This window comes from Manis javanica, chromosome 12 (genome assembly GCF_040802235.1).
Source record: "Manis javanica isolate MJ-LG chromosome 12, MJ_LKY, whole genome shotgun sequence".
Classification (NCBI taxonomy): Eukaryota; Metazoa; Chordata; class Mammalia; order Pholidota; family Manidae; genus Manis; species Manis javanica.
In genome coordinates, this window is record NC_133167.1 from 990,399 (window position 1) to 1,016,123 (window position 25,725).

Consider the following 25,725-nt stretch of genomic DNA (forward strand, 5'->3'; position numbering starts at 1 on the left):
CACCAGGTCTCCAGCCTTTTATTCATACAAGAACTCAAGAGCATACATTGCCAGCTGATACTGGGCAGCAGATGGGCACAGCAGGCCTGGCTGCCACTTGGCCTGTGACGGCAGGGCACCCTCTCCAGAGACGCATGACGGGCAGGCCAGTGCGCAGGCCCCTGTGGGCTGTCCGAGTGTGGCACCAGGGCTGTCACCGGCTCTGAGCCCCAAGAGTCCAGTTGCCCTCAGCCCAGCCCCCAGCCCCAGCACTACAGGGTTATTACAGGGTAGGCGTGCCTGTGGGATGGGGCTGCCCTGTGGCCCTACACTCAGTGCATTGGTGGACTGTGCCTGCGGCCTGACTGGTGGCCAGAGGCCTCCTACCCTGGTGAGGGGAAGCGAAGCAGCGCTAAGTGGCCTCTGGTGCTGGCTCAGACTGCGGTCCCTGGCCATGGTGGCTGCAGCAGCTGGGGCCCAGGGGGAAAGGGGCCTCAACAGCCCCACTGCCAGCATGCGTCTAGATCCCGGCACAGGTCACCTGGGTCCTCCAGAGCTATCTGGAGGAGCTGTGGAAGCTGCTCTTGGTCTGCAAATGTCTGCGTGTCTGGAAAAGCCCTTACCTGTCAGAGCTCCCCCAGGCCTCCTGCAGCTGGTGGGGGCAGGGAAGGGACCCAGGCATCCCTCTCGTCTGCAGTGCCAGGTCTTGCACTGCCTCCATTCCAGGCCTGCATCACCCTGAGCTGGGACCTGGCGTGGGACAGGGAGGCCTGGGGGCAGGATGGGGCAGCCGCTCTGCATAGCGGGACGTCTTGTGCTGGCGTGGGCCTGCAGGGCCTAATGTAGTGAGGCCATCTGAAGAGGTGCCCACATCTGCACAGGCCAAACCTGCCCCCAGCTCCCCATAAAGCCGGACGTGGTGAGCCACGGACACCTGGCCTTTGTCAAAGATGGAAGTCTAGGTGGACTCATCAGAAAGGAGCCTCCTCAAGACCAACCTTGCCAGACAGGAACTCACCCTGACCCTGGGGGCCACAGTGTCACCGGGGCCTGGCTGAGGCTGTAGGGTTCATGCATAATCTCAGAGGCCCGGCTAGAACCCGATGCCCTCCCTGGGATTCCTGGGGTGCTGAGAGGTGAGCCTTGACTTCTGACACCTGGAGCCCCGAGTTCTCAGCAGCAGGAGGCAGGGGAGGAAGGCACAGCTGGCTCACACCCTCCAGCGGGGCACTGCTCAGAGCCGCCGCCTCGCTTCTACTACGGGCAGGGGCTGGGGGGAGAGGCGGCGGGCAGGCAGGAGGGCGCCACTGGTGTCCCGAGGTCCCTGAAATACATGGCTTTTTGGGGACATTGTTCCCAGCTGACCTGAGGGCCTCGTACAAAATTAAAAGCCAGGGTGGCCGGCAGAGTCAGGCCTGGGAGGCCAGCGCCACCTGCCCACGCCAGCGGTCACAGAGCCGCGGCCCCTTGCTGTCCCTCCCTGACCGCTCGGGGGCCTCGAGGCCGAGAGGAATTAAATATCATCTGTTTTGCATTTTGGCAAAGTCAGTCAGTCCTTGGCTCTGTCCCTGGGGCCGGGGGCAGTCACCGCCACCGCGGCCCGGCTGCTGGGAGGACCAGGGCGAGGAGGAGCACGAGGCGCGGGCGGGCCTGGGGGCGGCCTGCGGCTGAGGCGTCCTGGCCCTCCCGTTCCGACAGGCCAGGGAGGGCATGGGTCAGCGGTGTCCGTGAGCTGGAGCCCTTCTTGCTGACCCTTCGGCCACAGACGTCATCTGGGCAGCCGTCTCCACTGCCTGAGCCACTGCTGTCATCACCTGGGGGGGACAGGAGGCTCCAGCAGACCAGCCCGCCCTGCAGGCCCCGCGTGCAAGCATGCCCCCCGCCCCATCAGCCCCCATGCCGAGGGATGCCAGCTCCACCCTGAACACAGCAGCCTGAATCCTGGGGCGCTGCCGCCCCCTGGGTCTGCCAAGGTCCCACTGTGGTGGGCACACGACTGGGGGCACTCAGCGTCCACGCCCAGGCGGCAGAGTCCTGGAGCCCACTGCCGGGACACGGGGTCTGGGAGGGCCCCCTCCCCGCACACTCCCCCAGCTGGCAGCGCTCTGTGGCACCCGGCTGACCCATGACTCTCGGCCCCAGGAGCCCGGCCCTCACTGGCGTCCTGGAAGTCCACGTCATCGCCGCCGTAGGCGCCACGCAGCCGGTTGGTCATGACCTTCAGCCGCATGATCTGCTGGCGGGCGGCCATGTCGGGCTTGGTGATGTCCACCTCCACCTCGGGGTTGTTGATCTGGTTAGCCAGGCCATCACCCATCACCTCGGGAAGGTACCTGGCGCCAGAAGGTAGGCCTGGGTCACTGCCCTGGTTCCTGCCAGGACTCTTCACCCCAGCATGCCCTTCTGCTCCTCTCCTCCCACCTGGGCAGCACAGGCCCTTTGGGGCCAGCAGAGCCTGTGCAGCCCCACAGCAGCAGGGGGCACTCGCCCCGAGCCTGCCTGGTGCGTGCTGCGGGGAGCTGGCACGTGGTGAGGATTCGGCTGGTCCAGGCTGCGTGTCCTGCTGTGTGTGTGTCCTATGTCCAGAACGGCTGTGGGCCAGAAGAGGGCCCACCTGAGGCCCCGCAGGAGGAGTGCCGTGCTGTCAGCCCGGTGCACCTACCGGCCCTTGGCCATCCCGTTCCAGCAGCGGTCATCACCAGCAGTACTCATGGCCATCTTCTCGCTGCACAGTGTCCCCGGGAGGCTGATCCAGAAGTCCTGGGCATCACGCAGCTGGGCCTTGGCCTCGGAGACCTGCGGGGCAGCGGTCAGGCCACTGGATGGCCCCGCCCATTCTGCCCTCCCCGCCCCTTGCCCACCCAGGGTGTGGCAGCTGGGGGCCACTCACCAGCTTTTCCAGCATGCCTGTGGGTGGCTTCTCCTGCAGAGCTAGCTTGCCCTGGTGCCGATTCTCCTCGGGCCCGGGGGCCTGAGGGTTCACTTTGGGGTTCCCGCAGCCCTGGATGACCTGGGAGGAGACCACAAGGGTCTTGGAGGGCACGAAGCCCATTCTGGGATGCCTGTCCCACGCCCACCATGCCCGCCTGCCTGTACCTTGGCCGTGAGCGTGTCCTTGTTGTCCTGGAGGGTGTTGATGGCCTCTGCCAGCCACAAATGCACATTGCCGATGACGTTCTCTGCACCCAGCGGGCCCCAGAACTTGTCGGTGATGAGCACCATGGAGTCTGGCACAGGTGTGAGCACATGCACAAGACATGAGGGACACATGCACGTGGGTGTGCCACATGGCAGTTCGTGCATGCGTCGTGAGTTGACACACACATCGGCTTGCTTCGGGCCTGCCCACGTATACACAGGCTCGTGTGTGTTCTGGAAGGCACATACGTCAGTCACGTTTATGCTGGCTCACTTTAGGCCATCGCATGTACACATCACGTGTTCTGGCATGCATGTGTGCTGGCCCACATGCTGGCCCACGAGCATGTCATGTGAGTGTTGGGGTACTTGCTGAACGGGAAAAGACAAGGACCAAGACCCAGAAGGCCTCCCAGGCAGCCGTCTGAGCCACACTCCAGTCTGGACGCTCAGAAGGAACCCTTGTCCCTCGACCCTGGGGGCCGCCCACCTCCCAGGGCCCCGGCCAGGCACGGAGGACAGGCCCAGCTTCAAGCCACTCCTGCAGGCCCTGGGCCCCTCTGGTGTGCAGCGGCAGTGAGGGCTCACCCAAGAGGTTTCTCCACTCGGCGTCCAGGTCGGCCTGGTTGGCCAGGCAGCCCTTGAGCACATTGCGGCAGTAGTCCGGGCAGGGCCGGGCGCCAGGGACTCCCAGGCAGTGTGCACAGTACACCAGCTTCATGACAGCTCTCGAACATTCCGGACCCAGGGGCACCTGCAGAGCAAGGCAGCCTGAGCCCGGCACCAAGGAGCCTGGGGCGGGGAGTCTGCGTGGGGGGCAGGAGGCCCCAGCGGGACCCGGCCTGGCCCAGGCCCTCCTCGGGCTCTCTTCTCAGATGACCAAGCGGCCTGGTGGCCGTGGAGGCAGTTGTCCTGACAGTCACATCCAGTGCCGCGACTCCTGGAACACGGCTGTCACTGGCCCTCGGGGCGGGGGTGAGCATGCCCACCTGGCATGCAGATGCGGGACGAGGTGCAGGGGTCGGGGTGACCAGTCGGGAGCCCCAGCTGGCAGGAGGGGGCTCACACCTGTGCCTGTCTGAGGCCGAGTGGGTCTGACACGCCTGCCCTGTGGGGGGGCACCCTGCCCACCTGCATGGCCCTGGCCTCGGGCCTTAGCCTCTCCGGCCTCCGGGCACAGGCCCCACTCGCCTCTTGCCCCTACCGTGCGGTTGGCTCCGTGCCCATCCCCACGCCCCTCTCCCCCCACTTCCTGCCTGGGACCTAGGCTGGTCGGGGACAGGACTGAACAGGAGAGGAGGCCACCTGGGGCTACGCCTGCTCACAGCAGAGCACATGCCCAGGCCTAGGGCGGCAGCCCAGGGGCCCGCATGCTTCCGGGAGCCCCGAGCAGTTCTGCACACCTGGACGACCTTCCGGACTACATCGCTGGCCACGCCCAAGCCCTGCACGAAGGAGCGTGCTGCCACAAAGGCGCGCGTGGCGCGTAGGCGCAGCTCGCGTGGGGCCTCCCCGAAGGGCCGCAGCGCCTCGGCCTGCTTGCCCAGGCAGTCCAGGTAGTCGTCGGGCAGCAGCAGCTGCGGGTGCAGCTGCTTGAACAGGTGCTCCAGCAGGTGGGCCCAGAACTCAGCCAGTGCCTCCTGCAGGTGCAGGTTGGCGCCGCGGTAGTAGAGGCGCAGCTCCGAGTACAGGTCGCGGAAGGCCCCGGTGCTCTGCGCATACAGCTCTCCGAAGGCGCTGGGGAAGGCATCCTGCAGGGCCCGCTCGGAGTCGTTCAGCAGGCGCTGGAAGTGATCTGGCCACGGGGAGGCAGGTGTGAGGCCCTCCCGGGGCTCCTGCCTCTGGCCCACCCCTGCAACGCTGTGGCAGGCAGACCGGGATGGGAGGGCCCCCTGCGGGGCGCCTGGTGCTCCTAGAGTCGGCTGAGTCCCGGGGTGGGGCTCGCCGGGGGGCGGTGGGGGTAGGAGGGCCTGGGGGGCCCTGCTTCTTCCCAGCCACTCTCCCTTCTTGCCACCCACCCCCACGTCAGCCCTTGGGCCCTCCTGCCCTAGGGGTGCTTGGGCCTCTTCAGGTCTGTTCTCCACCCCGCCTGTCTCTGGGGCTCTGCTGGGCCTCCTGCCCCATCCCCGCCTGTCTCTGGCTCCTGGGTGCCTTTGCTCTGGCTCCAGAAGGTCCAGCTCATCGCACCCCCTAGAAGCCCACCTGAGTTGCAAGGGGGACTCCTGAAACTCCTGGGACATGCCCAGCACCCCAGACAGGTGTTCTGAGACCTTCCCAGGGGGCAGGGGATGCTCCACATCCCCACACTGGGGCCCCGAACGGCACCCTGCCCCCCTGACCACGAGACCGCAGACCCATAACTGCATGGACCGCCGCCTTGGACCCGTCCCGGAGGGCTGGGGCTACCCTTCCCACACAGGTTGGGGGACCCTGGGAAGCCAAGGGTTTTCATCCCCACCCAAGGCCTCAGGCCATATGGCCTTTGGTGGCAGGAGACCCGTTTCGGGTGGCTGCAGGACAGCAGGGAGGAGTGGTCAGTCCAAGCATCCATCCGAGTCCAGCTCCCACTGCGGGACCGGCTCCCGGTACTGCAGCCATCAGCCCGGTTACATACGGAGCCCGCCCCAGCCCCATTCCTGTGCAGTGTCTTGCTCTGGACCAGGCCCCAGGCAGCCGCCCCTGCAGCTTTGAGGGCTGGGTGTCCTGAACACAGCGACCTGAGGCCCAGCCAAGCCTGGCTGTGGGGGATAGGGGGAGGGCCAGGGGAGAAGACTCCTGGGGACACAGGTGGGCCTGGAAGGGGATGTAGGGTCATTTTAAACACAAATCAATGTCCCAAATGGGTGTGTTCACACATTGTGGGAGGCCACAACATCAAAAGGTGGGAACCTGCTAGTGGGCAGTGGAGAGGTCGCCACAGAGCAGAGCCCACAGGACAGACTCGGGCGGCAGGGGACGTGGATCCTATCACAGCAGGGAGGAGGAGGACGGCGGGACGGGGCCAGGGAAGGACAGAGGAGCAGGGTCAGGTGGCACGCTGGAGGGGGGCCGGCTGGATGTGCTGGCTGGGAAGGAGCTGGGGGAGCTCAAGGCAGCAGGTCTCGGTGACATTAGAGGGACGGGGCTGCAGGGAGAGGTGCAGCAGAGCCCCACACCCAGACAGAACCAGGAGCACCAGCCAGGGGGCGGCTGGAAGGGGCCTGGGAAGGCTTGCTCCACGTGCCATCACGGGGCACACAGATGGTGCAGCTGACCAAACAGGGACAGAGGCCAATCACAGCTGCTGGCCCAGCTGCTGTGTGGAAACAGACTGGGCTTGCCCACTGCCCGCCCCCGGAGCACGGGCTGCCCCTCCTTGGGGGCCTACATGGCTGGCTGCTGCGGGCAGGACCAGAAGCCGAGGCCCAAGAGCCTCGATGGAAGCCATGCTGATTCCCAAGAGCGGGCCTCAGGTGTCCACTCTCCTCGGCTGGGCCCCTGCCCCGTGCTACCAGCCTGCCAGGGCACCTTCTTCCTCCACCCAGACCTAGGGTTTCAATCTCAGCTCAGAGGTCATTTCCTAGTGAACCCCCCAAATTTCAGTCCCTAAGTGCTAACCCTCCCACCCTGACCCCGCTCCTGGGGAGGGGCCCTGCCTGCGGCTCCCCCTCACCGTCAAAGCCCCGCAGCTGGGTGGACAGCGTGCCCTGCAGGGCGCTGCCGCTGTCGCGGAGGGCGGTCTCCAGCTCGGAGCGGCTGCGGTTGGCCAGGTTCTCCTCCATCTCGCTGGTGCAGCAGGTGTAGCCCTGGGGGCAGATTCGCAGGTGCTCGCCTGCAGGGAAGGGCCTGTGTGAGGCACAGACGGCCTGGGGGCAGGCTGGGCCCCAGACAGCTCAGCCCTGAGGGGCAGCCTGCCTGCAGAGTGGGTGTGGGTGCAGACAGAGATGGGGCACAGATCAGGGTGGGAAGCAGGGGTGCAGGGAGGGTATAGATGGACAGACATCCTGGCCCCTGGGCCCCTCCCAAGCCCCCAGCCCTGTCTGCTGCCACAGGGAGCAGGGCCATCCCAGGGTCCCCTGAACGGTTCAGTCACACCTGTGCCCCCGCACAGGGCGGCCTGGGGGTCCTCAGTGTGGGGTGGGGTGGGCTTCTAGACACAAGGCTCATTCTGAGCCCACACACTGCCCTTTGCCCAAGAGAGCCAAGAGCCCCCTACCCCACCACAGCCCTGGTGCACGCTCACAAAGCAGACAGCAAGCCCAAATGCCCTACTCACCAGGGGGGGTGCCTGGTGACTGCCAGTCCTAGGCTGGCCAGGGGTGGTGGCCCCCAGGGCATGCCGACCCCGTTGGGACAGGGCCTGGACACAAGTCTGCTGGGGGCCCCGTGTGAGCCGCCAGCAGGACACCCCTGTGCCCCTTCAGGTGTCTGCCCTCCCTCAGCCTCAGGGCCCTACCACGGTGGCAGGCCCCTGGTGGGTAAGGCCAGGCTCCAAGCCAACACAAGCTTGCAGGCCCACAGGGGCCCTGAGTGTGGGCGCTGCCTCGGGCTACCTGGCTGACCTGCTTTAAAGGCGCTGGTCCAGGTGCACTGTTGCACGAGCGTGGTGGGTGCCGAGACCCCATCCTACGGACCAGGGAACAGGCCTGCAGGGATGGGTCTTCCTGCCCAGGGACTGGAGGAGGAGCCATGGGCTCAGGGCCCCACCCACGGGGCCACTGCACAGTGCTGACCAGCCACTCTCTGCAGACGGCACTTCCTGCCTATACACTTGGGAGGGGCAGCTGCCCTCCCAGCGCCAGCCTGGGCTGGGCACACAGTGGGGGCGGGCGCAGGGCTGAGGCCTGGACAGAGGCTGTTGGGAGTCACTGCGTGGCCAGCACAATTGGGGGGCACAGCAGCCCGAGCTCTCTGGGTGCGAGGCCACCCCGTCAGTGGCCCTGCCTCAGGGCAAAGGCCTGGACACGGCAGTTTCCAGTGGAAGCCTTGGGGCAGGAGATAATTATGACCAAGTATCTCGAAGCCGAGTGTGCGCCACAGAGCCACTAGGGTGGCTGCGTTCCGGGGCTTGAGTGCCTACCTCCCACTCCTGTGCCCCACACGTACAGCACAGCCCACGGAAGCCGAGACGAGAGCAGAGAGCAGAAAATGGAGTACACGCTTGGGGAGTTACAGTGCGGCCCGACCGGCTCTGTGCCCATCAGTGCCACAGCTGGGGGGGTGGGAGTGCCCCAGGCGGAGGAGGGTGTCGGGGGCCTGCGACGGCCTGCTTAGGGGGACGGTGGAGGGTCTGGTGGGGCAGGACAGAGCAGAGACCAGAAGGGCTTCCCGCCCCCTTCTTCCCCACACAGCCTCAGCCCCAGGGTGGCACATGCCCTCTGACCCCAGACCCCTGCCCACAATAGGGTGTCATGTCTGGTGGACCTCCGCCCTTGCTCTGATGCCTGGAAGGGAAGCTGGCATGTCCACCTAAGGGGGTTTGTGGCCCCCTACCTTGGGATACACAGATGGGAAAAGCCAGATGACTTGTGCTCATACCTTGGAGAGCAGCAGGCCTGCCAGGGTGTGGGAGTCAGGGGTCTAAGACCCACCCCTGGGGCAGTCGGGCCTTTCCGGCCAGGCACAGGCCTCGTGGGAGCTGTCTGGGATTAAGGGACAGAGCCTGGTTCTTCAGGGACCTCTCCCTGCCCCCCTTCTTCTGGAGGTGAGGTGGGCAGGCACCTCAAGGAAGGGAAGGCTGGGAAAAGAGGATGGCCCTAGTGGACAGCTGTCCCTCTCTGCTGCCTTTACTGGTTCTGGTGTGTGTGGCCCTGGACCCTCGCCAGCAGGGGCAGGACAGCGCTGGACGAGGGTCCTCCTCTGGGGGTCCCAGCCTCAGAGCAGGGTGGACACTGGATTGGTCTCTAGCAGCGTGAGGCACTGTGTGGCTATGCAGTGGGGTTGTGGGGGCACCCCAGGGGTGCCCCCTCCAACAACAGGGGCCAGGAAAGCACTCTTGGTGAGCACTTACCAGCTGCTCAGGACACCAGGCTGGTGGTAGTGCAGGGGGTGGAAGGGGGCTGGGGGGTGGTGAGTCTGGGGGAGGGGGGACAGGCAGGTGCTTGGTGGGCTTCCAGGTGACACCCACCCAGGCTGGTTGGGTCACGGGGCAGCGGGTGGGCAGGCAGGAGGGCGCTGGCTGCCTGGGGCGGACACAGCCCTCTACTCGCATGCCACAGGGCTGACCACCCTCCTGACCCCAGGTCCCCTTCCCCAAACCTGCCATGCAGACAGGAGAGGCTGAGGGGGCAGACAGGCAAAGACAGGAGCTCCTGAGGGTGGGCTGAGTGGGCTCCTTCCCACCGGCCCCAGCCCAGTGGCCTCTGTGCAGCTCCCCACGCCCTGCCTGGCCACCTCGTCCAGCCAGCCCGGTGACCTGCACTCTTCCGGCCGCCCCAGCACAGCCCCCGTCCCTCCCTCCCTCCTCAGACACACACGGGAGTGAAGACACGGAGCCAGAGCGTGGACGCCGGCCTGAGGCCCCGGGCAGGCTGGGCCGAGGCGCCCTGGAGCCCGCGGCAGGGTGGGTGTGGGCGCCGGCCCTCCCCCTGCCCAGCCCGGCGTGGCCTGCAGGTCTCCCGTTGGTCTTGGGCGTCAGTAGGCTGGAGGGTTCTACAGGACACCCCCTGCATTTTGTAAAAGCAAGCTTGCCCCTCCTGGTCTCCAAATGGGGCCCAGCTGGGGGGCTGGGGTTCTGCCAGCAGGAGCCCACCGACCCAGGGGGCAGGCGAGTCAGCCCGACAGGATCTGCCTCTCCTCCCCCACTGCCACCTCTTCTCTCAGCTCCATACCTGGAGAAAGGTGACGGCTCAGGCCAGGTGGGAGGGGACACACCTCCCCACGCCAATCTGCCCAGTGACCGCTCCTGTCCTCCGCAGGCCCCAGCGGCCTCCACCTTCCCAGAGCTTCCCTTTCCTCAGCCCCAGGACACTTCCTGCCTCATGCCCTCAGGCTGGGGCTTTAGAGCCTCTCCTCCAGGCCCTGCCCCCAAATTCCTGGATGTCAACTGACCCTGCTCCTCAGGGTACAGTACTTGCTCCCCACCCCCTGACCCCACTGCAGGTGGTTTTCTCTTGCTGGCGGCAGACCCCGCGTCTGTCTTCCCCCTCGAGGGTCGGACTTCCTGGGGTGACCCCTGACTTCTCCCTGTCAAGCCCCCACCAGTCTACGGCTTCAACATCTTTACAGCTCACAGCCTTCCGCACCTGCTGACCCAGCCCTGGCCCCAGGCTGCCGGTCTCAGGGGTGAGCACCCTTTGAATGGCACCCCCACCAGCAGTGTCACCCTAATGCTCAAGTCCAGGACTCCCATTCCAACCACAGTCACTATTTCTGATTCAGGACACAGACCTCGCTTGTCTGGGCCCGGCCTGGTGGCCACCTGTGACTGGTGGCCCTTGAGCCTCCCAAGGAGACTGCAGAGGGAAGATGGCGCCATGCCAAGCCTGTCTCTCCAGAAGCTTCCACGGCTCACACAGCAGCCTGCACTGGCCTCCCTGAGCTGTGCTGGAAGACGGCTGTGTGGACAGACCCAGGCAGCACGGCCTCCAAAACACACCAAGAGGCCCGTGTCTGGAAAAGCAGGAAGGGGCCACTTCCCCAACCCTCCGCTCCACTCAGTTCTGGACCCCACGGCAGGCCCGGCCAGCTGACCGGGGGTGGGGGTGCAGAAGGCTTTCCCAGAGCAAGAGACCCTTCTCCAGACACCTGCCCCCTGCCCCAACCAGTCCAGTGGGCCATGCCCACCAGCCTGCTGGGGGTGGCACTGCACAAATGGAGGGAGGTTCCTGGGGCACCGCCCACCACCAAGCCCCAGACCTTTCTCCCCCAGCCCACCGCAAGCATTTGCCCGTGGATAGTACCTGCGGCCGTGTCACGCCTGGGCATCCAGAGTCCGGGCGGACTGCCTGGACCCGCATCGCAACTCCCCTCTCCCCGGTTCCTAACGCATCAGCAGCACCCGTGACCCCCGCCTGTGCTGCTCCCGACACGCGTTCCACCAGTTCGTACCCCTCACCGACGACCCCCCCAACCCCTCCACCATTGCAGCCACACGCAGCGTCACCGAGGCGCCCCTCTGCCGCCGCCGCAGAGCCTCCGTCAGGCACTGGGGCCCGACCCCGAGGGGCGTCGCCGGCGGACGCCTCTGCGCGGGTGTGGGGTCCGCGCCCCAGGCCCGCGAAGGCTCCCGCTGCCCGGGGCCGGCAGCCCAGATCGGCTGGGCCGCGTCGCAGGCGGCGGACAAAGGCCGGGCGCCCCAGGGGCGGGTCGCCAGTCGTCGTGCACCGGGACCGGCCGAGGGGCGCGCGGGCTCCGGGAATGCGGCGGCGCTCCTGGCGCAGTGGCGCGGCGGGGAGGGGGCGGCGGGCGGGGAGGGCGGGAGGCGGCGACGCGATTGGCGGGGAAGGGGCTTGTCGCAGTGGGTGCGGCAGGCACGGGGAGGGGTGGCAGGAGAGGGGCTCGCGGGGGCTGCGGCAGGAGAGGGGGCGGGCGGGTCAGGCGGAGAAGGGGGGCTGCGGCAGGCGGTGGGGCCAGCGGGGAGTGGAGGCGACCGGCGGGCAGGGACGGGGGGAAGGTGGGGAGCTGGCGCAGGGAGGCGGGCGGGGGTGGGGCGCAGAGAGGGCAGGGGGAGGCGGCTCCCGGTGGGAAGGGTGCAGAGACGGCTGGGACCCCGGGCCGGGGCGGTGCTGGGCGGCAGGGGTGGGGAGGGGCTAGGCGAGGAGGCCGCGGAGACGGCGCGGGTGGTGCGCCCAGGCACGGGGGTGCGGAGGGACGGGGCCCGCGCGGGCTGCTCCAGCCCGGATCCCGGCCCCGCGGCCGCCCCCCGGGCCCTGTCCTGCTGCGGCGGCGGCGCGTGAGGCTCCGAGTGCGGGTCCGGCGGAGGCGCGGCGACCGGGCGGGACGCGTGCCGAGGACTCTGCGGCCCCCACGGCCGCACTGGCGCGCACGGCGCCGCGCCTCCCCCCGCAGCCCCCGCCCCCCGAGCGCGGCGCCGCCCCGACTCCCAGGAACCGCAGCAGCCGACCGGCCTCCCACCGCTGGCACAGCCCGGGGCGTGGTGCGCAGGGGGGCACGCCGGGCTGCTCCCGGGAAGGGGAACGGCGGCCGCCACCCAGGCGCTCCCCGGTGCGTGCGGGCGCTCAGGCCCCCACCTGTCGCCACTTGCCCCGCCAGCCCTCCTTTCCCCTCGGTGACCGGGGCCTCCACTGCCGAGTCCCCACCGGCTTCCCCCAGGAAATACCGAACCCCACCCGGCCTCGCCCTCCTGCGGCTCAGCCCCGCCTCCCGCCGCGCTCCCCCGTGCCCCTCCCTTCCCTCCTGGGGATCTCGGGTGCCTCGCACGCATACCCTCACCCTCACCGTGCCCACCAGCCTCACTGCAGAAAGCCACCCAGCCCCTCCGGCCACCCTGCCCTTGGGGCAGTGCTCCCGTGTCCCCTCCCGTTCAGTCTGGCACAGGGACAGAGAGACTAGCTGGACAGGCAGACCTTAAAGTGCCTTCACCAGGGCAGGCCACACACGGAAGACCCCTAAAGAAGGGGGTTTCACCAGGTAATTTGAAGGCTGCCCCCCGCGCTGCCTGGTTCATGTTCAGGGACCCCCCCAGGAGGGAGCCTTCCCTCAGGGTGAGGGGGTGGGCGCTTCCCAGAACCTCGCTGAGCAGGCCAAGCTCAGCCCTGCCTTCTCCAACGCTGGCCAAGCCAGACGCAGAGCGCATTCACCAGTGCACCCACACACACCCACAGGCGGGTCCCAGGCAGGCTGGGCGGGATCCTGGCTTCCGCACTGCTCTCCACCTGGGTCCCCCACCCACCCTCCACTGGGCCTGGGTGGGGGGGCAGTGAGGAGGCCCCAGAGATGGACCGGTGCTGTCCCCTCTGCCGGGTCCACAAGGCAGAGCCTGGAAAAGCTCCGGGGTCCTCAGCTCTGCTCCCCACAGAGATGGCACAGCCCCGTGCTCCACCCCGTGAGTTCCTAACAGGCAGAGGTGCCAGGCTTTCCGCTGCGCCAGGTCACAGAGCAGGCAACCAGGTGCCACCCTCAGAGCCCCCTGGGGCAGGCTGAGCACAGCCCGCCCCCAGCACGGGCTCCAGAGTTGCCGGGACTGAACAGAGCAGTGGGGCCTAGCCACTTCCCACAAAGGCTGGCAGCCATCTCCAAGGTCCTGGCCACCCAGGCCTGGCATCCCAGCCCTCTGGTTGCCCCATTCGGCTCAAGACGCTTTTCCACTGACTCCTCGACCTCACGCACCTACCCCCTTGCCCTGGCTTCTCTGAGGCCCGCTCACCTCTGCCTCCAGGAAGCCTTCCCAGGCCCTGTGGGCCAAAGCACCTGCCAAGGATGGGTCACCCACCCAGGGGCATTCCCTGAGCCCTGATTGGCTCCCCTTCCTGGCAGCAGGAGGGCCCCTCTGCCCAGCACCCAGGCCAGACACGGTGCTGAGAAACAAAATGTGCACAGAGGACCTGCCCAGAGAGAACGCCCAGGCTGGCACTCCCGGGAACAGGGCGTAAGGCTGTCACGGCCCCAGCTCGGTGGCCTCAGGCCTCTCCCCTCCCCCTTGGAAGCAGTGCCTTCCTGAACTGATGCCTCCCCCAGGGGCACCCTGGCAGCCCGCAGCGGGTGCTCCAGAATCTCACACCTCCTGGGTGAGGGAGTGCTCACTCTGCTCGGGGAGGCTCCCGGCCCGTGTACGTGTCAGAGTCACACCATCTCACAACAGCCTCTTTCCCATTCTGCCACTGGCAGAGGAACACGGGGAGCTGAGGTCACATGCCAAGGTCACCCTGCGCCGAGTGGCTGCAGGGGACTTGAGGCCCGGTGGGGCTGAACAATCCCAGCTTCCCCCACTCCTCCCACTGCAAGACCTCCCTTGATTCCAGTCCTGGGGGAATTCCTATGCTGGAGGGCACGGCTGAGGCAGGCGCAGACTCGCACCACCGCCCAGTGAGCTGTGGATGCCTGCCCGCTTGGGAAGGTTCCCGTGCTCACAGCACCCCACCTGCAGCATACACCCAGCTGGCAGGAGGATGGGTGCTGTGGGAGCCGAGCCCAGCCCTGCAGGCGCAAGGGGTGGGTGCCGCAGATCCAGTACAGGACACAGTAAAACCTGAGCTTCGGATAAACTGCGTTACTTTTGTGCAGAAGTATCTGGGACTTGAACATAATTTCTAACACCCCTGCTTGTGGCTGCACTGTTCATACATCCAAAAGGTGGACACAGCCCAGGGGTCAAAAAATGTGGCATAACCATACAACGGAGGATTATTCAGCTTAAGGAGGAATGAAGTACAATACAGGCTCCAAGGTGCATGAGCCCTGAGGGCACGGCTCAGTGAAAGCAGACAGACATCGTAGGATCCCCTTTCGTGCGGCCCCTAGAGCAGTTAGATGCATGGGCACAGAGGGTATGAGGTGGGGGCTGGGCTGTGGAGTGAGTGTTTAACTGGGACAGAGCTTCAGTTTGGGGAGATCAAAAGGCGCTGGAGAAGGAGGGCGGTGATGGCTGCACAACATGAATGCCCTTAAATGCCACTGAGATGTACACTTAAAAATGGAAAATTTTACTATGCATGTTTTACCACTAAAAAGCAATCCCTCAAATACTTGGGACTTACAGTTAATAGGCAGGGCATACTTACATGAATAATTACTTAATTAAAATTAAAATATTCAGGACATACACTAAAAAAAAATTTGTCCTCTGCGGTGCCCACTTAACTGGATGTCCTGTAGTTTATCTGCTAAATCTGGTGGCCTCTGTGGTGTGTGGGAGGCATCCTGACTGAAGCCACAGGCTCCCCGCCTGTACACGGGATGCACACGTGTCCAGCCCCGGGGCTCCCACAGGTCCTCAGGCCCTGCCCAAGTTGGTGGCAGGAGGGGAAATGTGGCTGTCAGAGGGGGCTTTGCCTCCCCACAACCCCCACCCTCAGGGAATGATGCCATCACTCTCAGCAGGAAGCCGCCATCACCTCCCTCTCACAGGCAGGAGGAGCCAGGCCAGTGGAGGTCGCGTGACTCACTCAGTGTCCTGGACCTGCTGCTGCCTAACGCCAGTCTCCTTCCACTGGCCCATGTGCCTCCCTCTTCACTGAGCGGGAGGCAGTTAGAGTTTGGGGGTCCCAGGAATGGAAAACGAGTGCCGAGTGGGCCTTGCCAGAGCGAGGCCTGGCTGCTTCTGCCGGCCTGAAGCACCCTGCCGGTGGTCAGGAGCCTGTAGGGCCAGCAGGCCACCCACACCCTGTGGTGGGGGAGGGACACTTACCCAGACACCCCTGTCAGCAGCACAAACCCACGGGCAGAGAAGGTCCCCATCAGGCCCCACATAGCAGAGGGCTCCCAGGCTGGACCAGTCAGGTGACCTCCGCATCTGCCCGCTGGCCCACCTGCCCGCCTCCTGTGGGTCCTGTGAGCAGGGGGAAACGTGGGACCCTGATTCTCCAGTTCAGTTTCTCAGGGGTGGTCAGGCTGGAAGCCCAGGTGAGAGAAGGGAAGGGCCAGGGGGTCCTGCTCCCCGAGGGCCCAGTGTCTCAGCCCCTGCCCTGTCCAGCTGGCAAGGGGCAGCAGGATCCCATGTTGAGGGCTCTGGAGAGGTGAGGCGGTCTTGCCCAGGGCTGTCGGATCCCTGGAGCAGGCAGCTGAGGAGACGGAACCAGCCACACCCTCAGAGAGGGGCCAGAGGGGCAGCGACAGGCCCCTTCTGACACGGGAGCCCACCTCCCAGGCTAGGCCACAGGCTGACAGCGTGCTGGGTCGTGCCGGCACCGTCTCCTGTCCCCTTAGTGCCTGCAGTGCCTTCTGAGGCCCACACCTATGGCTTCCATCTGAAAACCAGCTGTCCCCGCTCTGCCTGAACTGGCAGCAGGGGCCCATGCTGGGTGGAGCACTTCCTAACCGTGGGCTGCCTCTCTAGGAGGGGCCTGCAGCCAGCGCTCCCTGCAATTCCCCTTCCCAGGACCAGGGCCAGTGAAGGGGCATGGACACCACGTTCCAGCATGACCCAGGAGGGGTGCTGGGTGACAAAGGGCAGAGTCCCTCCCCTCCAGCCTGGATCTCTCTGACCCCCAGCCATGGCTCCTGGACCTCTCCACCAGGGTGCTCCCTCCCTGCCAGCTGCCTCCAAAAGGCCAGACTTGGGAGGCAGAAGGGCCTCTCTTTCAGCCGCATCCCCTACATGCCCACACCCTCCACAGCGCAGACTCTGGCCGGGCACCATGCTGAGCGTTCCACAGGGGTGCATCAATTCTCACAACCACTCTACCTGGCAGGCACTGCCACTATGCCCACTTTACAGAGAAGGGCGCCAGGGCACTGAGAGGCTCAGTAACTGGCCCAAAGTCACACAGGTAGTGAGCACGGAGCGGTGCTTGAACCCTGGCAGGCTGGCCAGGTCCCACAGACCAGCTCTTGGCTTCCTTGGGCACCTGCCTCTTTCCTGACAGCCACTGGGAACAGCCATGGATGCAAGGGACACTGGCCCCAGGCCAGTGAGTGGCCTTGCCTGTCAGCCCAGCAGGTCACCTCCCTGCGAGGTGGTGGTCCACGTGCCCCTCCCTCCTTCAGCCCTGATGCTGGGTCCTTAGTGCTGCGCTCCCTGCCCGCCTTGGCACGGGCAGCCCCTTCTCCTCCTCTGGCTGGGTGCACAGAGCGCTCCAGGACCCTGGCCAGGCTGCAAACTCTAGGTACCCAAGGAAGTGGAGACCAGGGAGCCGCCTGCGAGAGGGGGTGCACCCAAGGCAAGGGTCCTTTCAGGGTAGCACAGGAGGCTGGGGCCTTGCAGGGGTCCGGCTGTGGCCACACAAGTGCCTCAGGCCCTCAGGAAGGGGCAAGGAGGCCTAGGCACACAGCAAGAGAGGCCAAGGGGTGTGTGGGGCCCCCGAGGCAGTGGGGTCTTTGTTCTACAGCCCGGAGGAGCGTGTGTTGCCATTTGCAGCTGCGTTTCAGCACTGAGAACAGCACCTGGCACACAGTAGGGGGTCCGAGGACACCAGGCTACTGCTGCGTTTTCTTTGTCCCGCCTGCAGTCACCTGGCTCTGGGCTCTGCCCCGGGCCCCCAACACGCAGGCCCCACCCTCCCGCTCACTGCCCGGAGTGCCTTCTCTGTGCCCTGGGCCCGCTCAGCTCTTCCCTATGGACGTGTTTTCCAAGACCTGGCAGCAAGTCTCATACCGACTAGAATCTCAAAGTTGTGGGGAGTGTAAACGATATTTTGAGCTATCTGCTGCAGAGGGACATGAAAGTAAAGGCTGTGTCTACTGGCGATCAAGTCCCAGGTACCAGACTACCACTTTTGCCTTGTTCACACTAATAGGAAATGCTAAAATTTGATCTGAGGTCAATTTCATGGAGATGGAATTTCATTCTCAGCCAAGCTCACACACGCCTTGCATCCCTTCCCTGGGCCTCTCCCAGGCACCTAGTGAAGAACCTTGCCTTGAATGGCCTGCCTTGTCTGTCCTTCTGAGCGGCCTCTATCATCCCCCCCCCACCCCGTGCAGGGCTGCCCTGGCCCCCGTGCGCCCGGTGGCTGGCACCTGGAGCTCTGGTTCCAGTGCTTCCCATGCGGTGCACCTGGGTTTCTGGGAGGCATCTTCCCACACTTTGGAATGCCCACTCTTCACAGGGTCCCTAAAAACTCTCTCCTACAAACCACCTGGCACCTAAAGATGGCCCCCAGGGAAACTGCTCCTGGTTAGGGCTTTAGCTGTGTCTGTGTTTGACCTGTGGCCACTCCCGTGTTCCCCAGGCCCCCAAATGCACAATGGTGGGAGGTGCTGGTCCCTGGGTGTTAGGTCACTCGGCCAGAGGGTGCCAAGATGCTTGGAGTATTGTGCGGCAGCCCCCATCAGGTCGGGGTGGTGGGCTGTGTTATTTCAGAGCCTCTTCCCTTTAGAATACCTCTGCTGGTCCAGGGTCACATGCCCCATGACAACTGGAGATGCGCGGGGAGGCCTGGGCCAGCCCTGGCACTGCGCGGTCAGCACCTTTCTCCCCAGGGCTGGAGGTGGACACAGGTGGGTGGGATGTGCTTCCTGTGGCCCCCACAGCCGGGGATGGGCACTCGAGGCCACGGATGGAGGATGCACTCAGAGGTCACATGGGGCCTATACCCCAGGGGCCCAGACAGCTAACAGTGGCCCCAGACACCAAGGACGTGCTGAGACATGGGGATGGGTTGGGTGGCCACCCATGGTCCCCAGTGTTGGGTGTGCAGTGCACAGGCTGCAGGCTGACCTCTGCGGGCTCTGGGGTTGGCAGTAAGCCCACGGCATGTCTCCCTGCACCTGTCCAGGGCTGGCTGCCCACCAGGGAGCGAGATGTGCCGTGCTGTCCCTCAAGCACTGGGGACCTCTTTCTGGGACCCGGTTAACCCATCTGCACACTGGGTGGTTGGACCAGATGGCACTCAGCCTGCCCTGCAGACACCCTCTGGGACTCTGGGAAGGACCCTGCTCACTGAAGACCATCCCAGGCAATGAGCTGGTGGCGGCCAGGGCGTGGCGGAAGGAGGCAGGGCTGCGGGCCGAGGCTTTGGCAGCTCTGGGCCACCCTGGCAGGTGTGAAGCACAGAGAGTGGGGTCCAGGGCCGGGCTTCCAAAGGGCCTTCCCTTGCTGGCTGGCTCCAGCCCAGGTGCTCCCCCAGGCCCTGGGCCCGTGCGGTCGTCCTGTCCACTGCAGGGCCCTGGGGTCTGCCCATGAGTGACCCCCCAGCAGACGGGAGGCTTGCGTCTCAGGGTGCCGGCTGGTCATCACTAGCACTGGCCTCCCAGCGCTGGCCTCTGGTTTTCTACTGCTTCCCACCCTGTAGGCCTGGGTTCAGTGTAAACGGCCTGTAAACGATGCAGTGGAGGTGGTGGGCAGGGACTGGGGCCTCTGGGGGACGGAGGTCAGGGTGATGGCAAGGGAGCAGGATTGATGGAGCCCCTCGGGGCTGCCCTGTCGCCCAGCCAAGCCTCCGGAACTCAGGGAGCATTCAGCACAAATGAGCAGCGAGCCTCCTCAGCAGAGCCCCTGTGCCAGGAGACAGCTGCCACGCCGCTGCCTCACCCCCAACCCCTTCCCCAAACCCTGCCCGGCCTCCCAGCCCCTCTGCCCCTCTGCCGTCCCCTGGAAGTGCACGCGCGACTCAGCACCTGCGAGCAGCCTTGGGGTGGGAGAGGGTGGGAGGTGGGCCAGGGGCTGGTCAGACTGCCCACGCTGCGTCACGAGGGCCTGTGACAGATATGGGGCGGCATGGCCCTGTCCAAGGAGCCGTCGGGAGGTGCCCACAGCCCGGGCTCTCCCCCTGCTGGAAGTCCCAAGAGGCAGGAGCAGCCCCAGTTGTGACCAGAGGTACAGGGGAGTCCTGACCCCCAGGACCTCGGAGAAGGCCTGATTTGAGCATGGGGCTTTTACTATGTAACTGGCTACGGTGAGGCCACACAGGGAATGGGTGGCCCCCGATGTGACAGGCCTAGGACCGTTATTTATATAAGGTGAACTCTGGGAGCGGCCGTGCCCAAGGGCAACGCCTGCGATGACGAGGGCAGACACCTGAGTGGAGGAACGCGAGCATCGCCAGCCACCCCGGGGCAGGGAGGGGGGCAGATTCTCCCACACGGCCGCGGCAGGAGCTGGCCCAGGACCCCTTGGTCTGACTTCCAGCCTCTGAACTGCAGCCACTGCGCTGTGTCATGGCAGCCGCGGGCACTGGCATCACCGGGGCCCAGCCGAGGCCTGGCTGGGGAGGCACTCAGGATAGTTAGCGCTGAGGCCTGCCCAGGCTGGGGGATACCCGCAGAACAGGGAGCGCTTCGGAGGGTGTGTGGCTGGGGGATGCTCAGGGAAGCTGAGCAGCAGGGCCAAGCCCCCAAGGGTGGGCGGTGCCAGGCATTGGCTCTGGGTGGGCATGGGGGGGCCACTCCGCAGGAGGGGGCATGTGTGTCAGACAGGTGAGCCGGCCAAGAGCTGGCAGGGGCTGACGCGGAGGCCACGGCACAGGAGGGGAAGGTGAGGCCGGCGGTCCCCCAGGGCTCCTGGGCCTGCCCAGGGTTGCTGCCGCAAGGGCAAGGTGCACCTCTCGCACCCAGAGCTTTCCTGGCACCCATGGCTGGAGGGAGGAGTCAATGAGGCCAGTGGCCTGGGCCCTGCGCCAGGGCGGAGCGCACAGCTGGGCAGACAGGCCCAGCCCTCACCTCATACTCGGCCGCCATGTCCCTGGGAAGGTGGGGCAGTGCCTGGAGCAGGAAGAGGGACTGGGTCACCTCCACCCCCAAGGGACTCCAGGCAGCTCAGAGCATCTGCCCAGGCCTGCTGCGGACAATGGCTGTCAGCCAGCATTGCGGGAAGGGCCGGCTCTGGGGTGTAGCCCTCACCTCCTCGGCCTGCCTTCTCTGCTACGTGTGGGCGATGACCTGGCCCTACAGGGCTGTGCTGATGGCTCACGAGTGTCCGTCTGAAATCACCCTGAACCAAGCGAGGCCTTGTGAGAGGGTCCGGCTTACATGAGAGATGCTCCACCTCTTGGTGCCCCGGCACGTCCAGGCCCGGGCATGGCAGACATGGGGCCCAGGCAGCACCCGACTCCTGTGCAGCCTTAGGCGAGCCCCTCTCCTGGCTCTTTTCCCCGCCCAGGGCCAGCCAGGCTGCAGCTGTGCCCTGCACGTGGGTGTCCTAGCACAGGCCTGGGCCTGTCCACACCCAACATGCTTTCCTCCCAGCTCCAAGCCCAGCCTGTTGCCTGGCTAGTGTGTCTATAGATTCTCTCATGGGAGGCCTCTGTGGCCGCGTAAGCCTGCAACCAGGGACACACACTGTTCCTAATTAGCACTGTGTGGGGCCAGGTGACCAACACATCAACCTGCTTGTCTCCTAGGCTAACCTCCCCTGGCCAGGGCATCTGTGCATGGCTCCTGGGGGACTTGGCCCAATATGGGGCTGCTGCCTGGGCCAGCCAGTGGCACAAAGCCAGACCATCCTCTGGGCTCACACCCCCGAAGCCTGGGAACAGCCTCCTTGGTAGGGCGGGAGCAGCAGGAACTGGGTGCCAGGCAGAGCGGGAGGCCGACTGATTCGTGGGCAGAACTGTCAGGATGGAGGCAGGAAGGCCAGGGCAGAGGCCCGGGAGGAGCCTAAGAAATGAAGCCTGGAACTATGAGGACCAGCAGGAGAAGGCAGCTGGCAGCCCCCTAGGGCCGGGCCTTCTGGTCCTGTTCCAGGCCTCCCGGCTAGGGTGCGCAGGGCCTGCAGAAAGCACGGAGCTGGGGTCTGGGCAGTGGTGACTGCCACAGGCCTTGGGGTCAACAGACTGGGCTCTGTCCCCAGAGCTCCACATGGGCCATGTGTGCTGAGGACTTACATGGCTCCTCTGGGCCTCAGTTTACTCACTGCTTGTCAGGTCCACATAGACCCGTCCTCATGCGATGCACCCACTAGACAGTAATGGGAAGTGATGCGCACCGAGCCGGGGTCATGAAGAGGGCTCTCAGTTTTTGGACGCCATTACCCGAGGGGGTCCTCATGAGCTTCTGCAGAAGGTCTCCAGGAAGGGGCAGGGGAGGACACAGTCTGGGCCACTCGTGCCCTGCTTGGTGCGGGCACGCTCCACTGCCTGCCAACCTTCAAGGGTGGAGGGGTGCTCATGACAACTGTCACTGTCACATGTAAAGAAACCGAGGCACAGAGAGGCTGACTTGGGTGGGAAACTGGCAGTGCAGGGCTGGCGTCTGAACCCAGGCCCACTACCTCCGAGGAGCATGGTAGTGTGTCCAGCACAGACTCGGAGCTCCAGCAAGGCGCCCAGACCATTGCATCACACAGGTGGCCCTGTCGAGTCCTGGCTCCCCTGGGCCCACCCCCGATGTGTCCCCCCCTCCCCCAGGCCCTGTCCTCGCACTGGGGATGATGAAACCACAGCTTCCTGAAAGGTGGGGGTGGGGGGTGCCGGGCAGCACAGCCCAGGCTAGGCACCTGTCGGACCGGACAAGGTTCACAGAACCTTCTGGTCTTGGAACAGGCTATGCACCCAGTGGCTTGTGGGAGCCCCGCAGACCATGGCAGAGGAACGGACACGGGTTCCCCTTTCTAGGAAGTTGGCGGCAGGCCCAGGGCTTCTGAGAACCGCCCCCTTAGAATCTGTGCCCACCACCCATGCAGTCAGAGCAGGAAGAGAGAAGCAAGGTTTCTGCTGTGGGGCCTGAGGGGCAGCCCCCAGTGCGGGCTCCCTGACATGCTGGTGGTCCTTTCCTTGCCGGCAGGCAGGCCCCAATCCTGGGGCAGAGGACCAGCCAACCAGTTTCTGTGGCACTGCTGGTCCTGTGCCCCCTCTGACCTCCGAACCCCAAGCTGGGCCTCCAGACCCCTCCTCCTCTGCCCAGACCCTCCTTCTTACTCCCCGCCCTGCACAGCCTGGCATAGAGCAGGATGTGGGTGGGTCCCCAGCAAGTGTTGACTAAATCCCACCTGGCTTGGGGACCGGGGCCAGGTCTGTGGGTACAACTGAGAAGCGTACCGACACGGGTGGCCCCTGCCTCCAGGAGACCAGAGAAGGGTCAGGGATATTCAACAAATCACGCTGGGTGTGGGAAAGCCAGGCAGGTGCTCAGGAGACATCTGGGGACCAGGAGCGATCTCAAAGGCAGAGGCAGAGAGCCCGGCGGCATGGGGTGTGATTCAGCACGTGGCTCCACCAACCCGGCCCAGTGGTGGAGCGATCTGGCTGGCTGGATCAATGCCCAGCTCTTTGTGCCATGCTGGGTCGAGGGAGAGCTCCCGGGCTGGGCAGCGTGGTGGTCCTCCCCAGATGATGCCCCCCAGGCTGGCCTCCTCAACTGTGAGGTGGGATGACAGCTGCCGTCGCTACTGCCAGGCCTGACCATCCACAAGGCTGTACAAAGCCAGGAGCTGGGGCGCTGCACGTCCTGGCTTCTCCTTCACCAGCCCACGGCCATTTCTGCCCCTCAGGCAGAGGCTGCACAGGCCACCTGCAGACCCAGGGCCGCCTGCCCTCCCTTCCGACCACTGGAAGCACCAAGTCTGCACCCCACCTGGCCTGGCACACATCCCAGGGTGCCTCATGCTGAAGAAGTCTGGCTGCCGGGCCTGCAGGAGAGGGGACCGGAGCACGGCTCCCGGAGAAAGGCATGCCACTGCAGGGCCGCCAGGGGGCGCCCGGTGCGCGGAGGCCGAGCCAAGTCACACGGAGCAGGAGGGGACACGGGGCTAGCTGCTGCCCGGGGAGGTCACCCTGTTTCCTTTACCCCACGTGGCGCTGGCACTCCCCTTGGCACCTGGACACTCGAGTTCCAGTACTCAAGGCGGGTGCGGCCGTGGTGGATTGAGGAGAGCAGCTCCCCTGAGAAGCCCTTGGGGCTGGCAGGGGGACCCTGTGGGGCGCTGGCAGGGAGGGAGGGTCACCCTGCTTTGGACCATGGTCCCCGGCATCCATGCCTACGGGAGGGCGGCACCCGAAGACCTGGGCAGCATGGTGCTGGGACAGCTGCTGGGTGGCCATACTCCTCCAGCTGGATGCACAGGACCCACCACCACCCGGCGCACTCCAGATGGCCGGTGTTCTGCTCCTCCCGAGCCCCCCAACCCACTGCATTCCTCATCCAAGGGGCACACGACCCAGGCCCCCAGCCCAGTCCTCCCGCAGCTTCTCCAGCTTGCCATGCTCCCCGTGGCCGCTCAGACTTGGCCACGCTGTCTCTCGGCCTGACTGGGACAGAGGCTGGCTTGTGACTGTCCCCAAGGACACCAAGGCCAAGTGGGAATGGATGTGGGAAGCGGGGCTGTGGGGCGGAGGGGCAGGCTCCGTGCAAAATCCGCAGCAGCTGCTCGGCCACCCTGAGACCCAGGTGTGCGGAGGGGCCCAGCGGAGAGGCCAGGGGGTCTGGGCACAAGGTGCTCAGCTGGCGTGAGGGGAGGCAGAGCACGAGTCCAGCTCTTCAGAGGGCCCCAAGCACCCAGCTGTGCCCAGCAAACCTGTCTACCTGGAAGGGAGCCTCACGTGGTAGGGGAGGCAGCCCCTGGGAACAGGGCCGCTAGCAGAGGAAGGCAGGGGAGGGCCTGCCTTGGGGACTTGAGAGGGGCCTGTCCAGAACCTGGGGGTGGTGTCCAGGGACCTCTCAAGTTAGTCTTCTGAGCTTCTGTCTCTCCCACCGGCCAGGAGGCCAGACCCCCCACTGGGCCCACGGGCCCACCCCTCACCCTGACGCACTCCTCTCTACTTTGGAATTCTGGCGGCTGTGGTCATCCCGGACCCCTCCCTCCCCGGCCCCCAGGCCCAGTGTGGCTCCGAACACGTTTGCACGTTGACGATGAGGCCGGGGGTCTGGGAGGTCCTTGGGACATGTGCTCCACCCACCCTCGCAAACGCTTCTGTGCCCAAAGCTCCTCAGAGGCACTCAGGGACGTGGTGGGCAGGGCTGCGGGCAGCTGCAGGCCGAGGCCGCCCGGGAGGGTCGACGCCTTGAAAAGAAGTAACTTGGCCCCTGGCAGGACCCAAGGCGCCGACCACCTGCAGCGGGCGGCCCAGAGTTTAGGCGAGCGCAGGTTCCGGGGAGGAATCCCTGCGGGGGGAATTCCCGGCGGCGGCGGCTGAGGCCGCGCCTCGCCCCGACCCCCCCAGGCTACCTCGCGTAGCTCCGCTCCCGCCGGGAGTGGGGGGCCTCTAATGAAACCCACCTAGACTGGCGCTGCTGAGGACCCTGCGGGGATCCGCGGGCGCGACCCGAGGCCCCTCCCGGAGAGACCCGAGCAGCCGAGCTGGGGTCCCAAGCCCGCATCCACCGGCAGCTGCGCCCCGACAGCCCCACCGCGCCGAGCCCAGGCTGCGCCCCGACAGCAAGCCCTGCAGACCAGCCCTGGCTGGCGGCGACAGCGGCCCACGCGCGTCCCGCGACTCGGACTCTCGCGCCACCGCCGCACCGGGCAGAAGACGCCCAGCTCAAGCCGTGGCCCTGGGAACATCCCGAGCCGGGGACCGCCCGGCCGACAGCTCGGCGAGGACGGCGCCGCGCGGAAGGAGCCGGTGTACGTTCTGGGGGCTGGGGCCCTAACCGGACCGAGAGGAGGGGACCGGGGCGGTGGGACCGCGAGGAGGTGCCGACGAGCCGGGGCGCGGGGGTCCACTCGGAGCCCGGGCGGCCGGGCACAGGAGGCGGGATCCCGGCGCCCGGGGCGAGGGGCGGCGCAAGCAGACCGGCCGACAGCGGGAGAGGGCAGGGGGCGCAGGGAGACCCGGGCGCGCTGGGGTCCGGGCCCAGGCGCCGCGCCCTCACTCACCCGAGATCTCCGCCTGGGGCACGTCGCTCAGGCTGAAGCCCTTGGCCCCGTAGATCTGGCGGACTTCGCTGCAGCTCCGGCTCTTGCTGGCAGGGTCCCCGCGGGCGCAAACGGCCAGCGCGGCGGCCGCACACAGCAGCCACCAGCCTCGGGCCCGGAGCTCCATGGCGGGGCCGGCGCAGCCCCCCCCCGCGAAGGACAGAGCCAAGGTCCCGCGCGCGGGGCTCGCGGTCCGGAGACGGCGGCGGCCGAGGAGGCGGAGACAACAAAAGCCGGCGGCGGCGGCGCGGGGCGCGCGGGGCGCTCGGTCCGGCCGCTGC

General features: G+C 66.1%; 1 protein-coding gene across 2 annotated transcripts; it reads right to left on the minus strand.

The window, feature by feature from the left end:
• On the minus strand, window positions 1–25,725 carry GPC1 (glypican 1). Of its 2 annotated transcripts, none has more exons than XM_017640565.3 (9): window positions 25,406–25,725; window positions 6,770–6,928; window positions 4,521–4,912; window positions 3,706–3,871; window positions 3,076–3,206; window positions 2,870–2,989; window positions 2,642–2,775; window positions 2,137–2,312; window positions 1–1,793 (listed from the first exon to the last, which is right to left on the minus strand). In XM_017640565.3, the coding sequence occupies exons 1-9, from the start codon at window positions 25,569–25,571 to the stop codon at window positions 1,564–1,566; spliced, it is 1,674 nt and encodes a 557-aa protein (XP_017496054.1). In that variant the 5' UTR covers window positions 25,572–25,725; the 3' UTR covers window positions 1–1,563. The 2 variants fall into 2 exon arrangements, with proteins under 2 accessions (XP_017496054.1, XP_017496055.1); XM_017640566.3 differs by lacking the exon at window positions 25,406–25,725 and adding an exon at window positions 10,998–11,113.

Bases quoted from the DNA above. Each gene is read 5' to 3' on its own strand.
- GPC1 (XM_017640565.3), bottom strand. From the start codon at position 25,571: ATGGAGCTCCGGGCCCGAGGCTGGTGGCTGCTGTGTGCGGCCGCCGCG. The intron at 6,929-25,405 runs GTGAGTGAGGGC...CCTTCCCTGCAG, and splicing joins GCCCCAGGCGGAGATCTCGG to GCGAGCACCTGCGAATCTGC. The intron at 2,776-2,869 runs GTGAGTGGCCCC...GCTGCCCCGCAG, and splicing joins CAGGCATGCTGGAAAAGCTG to GTCTCCGAGGCCAAGGCCCA.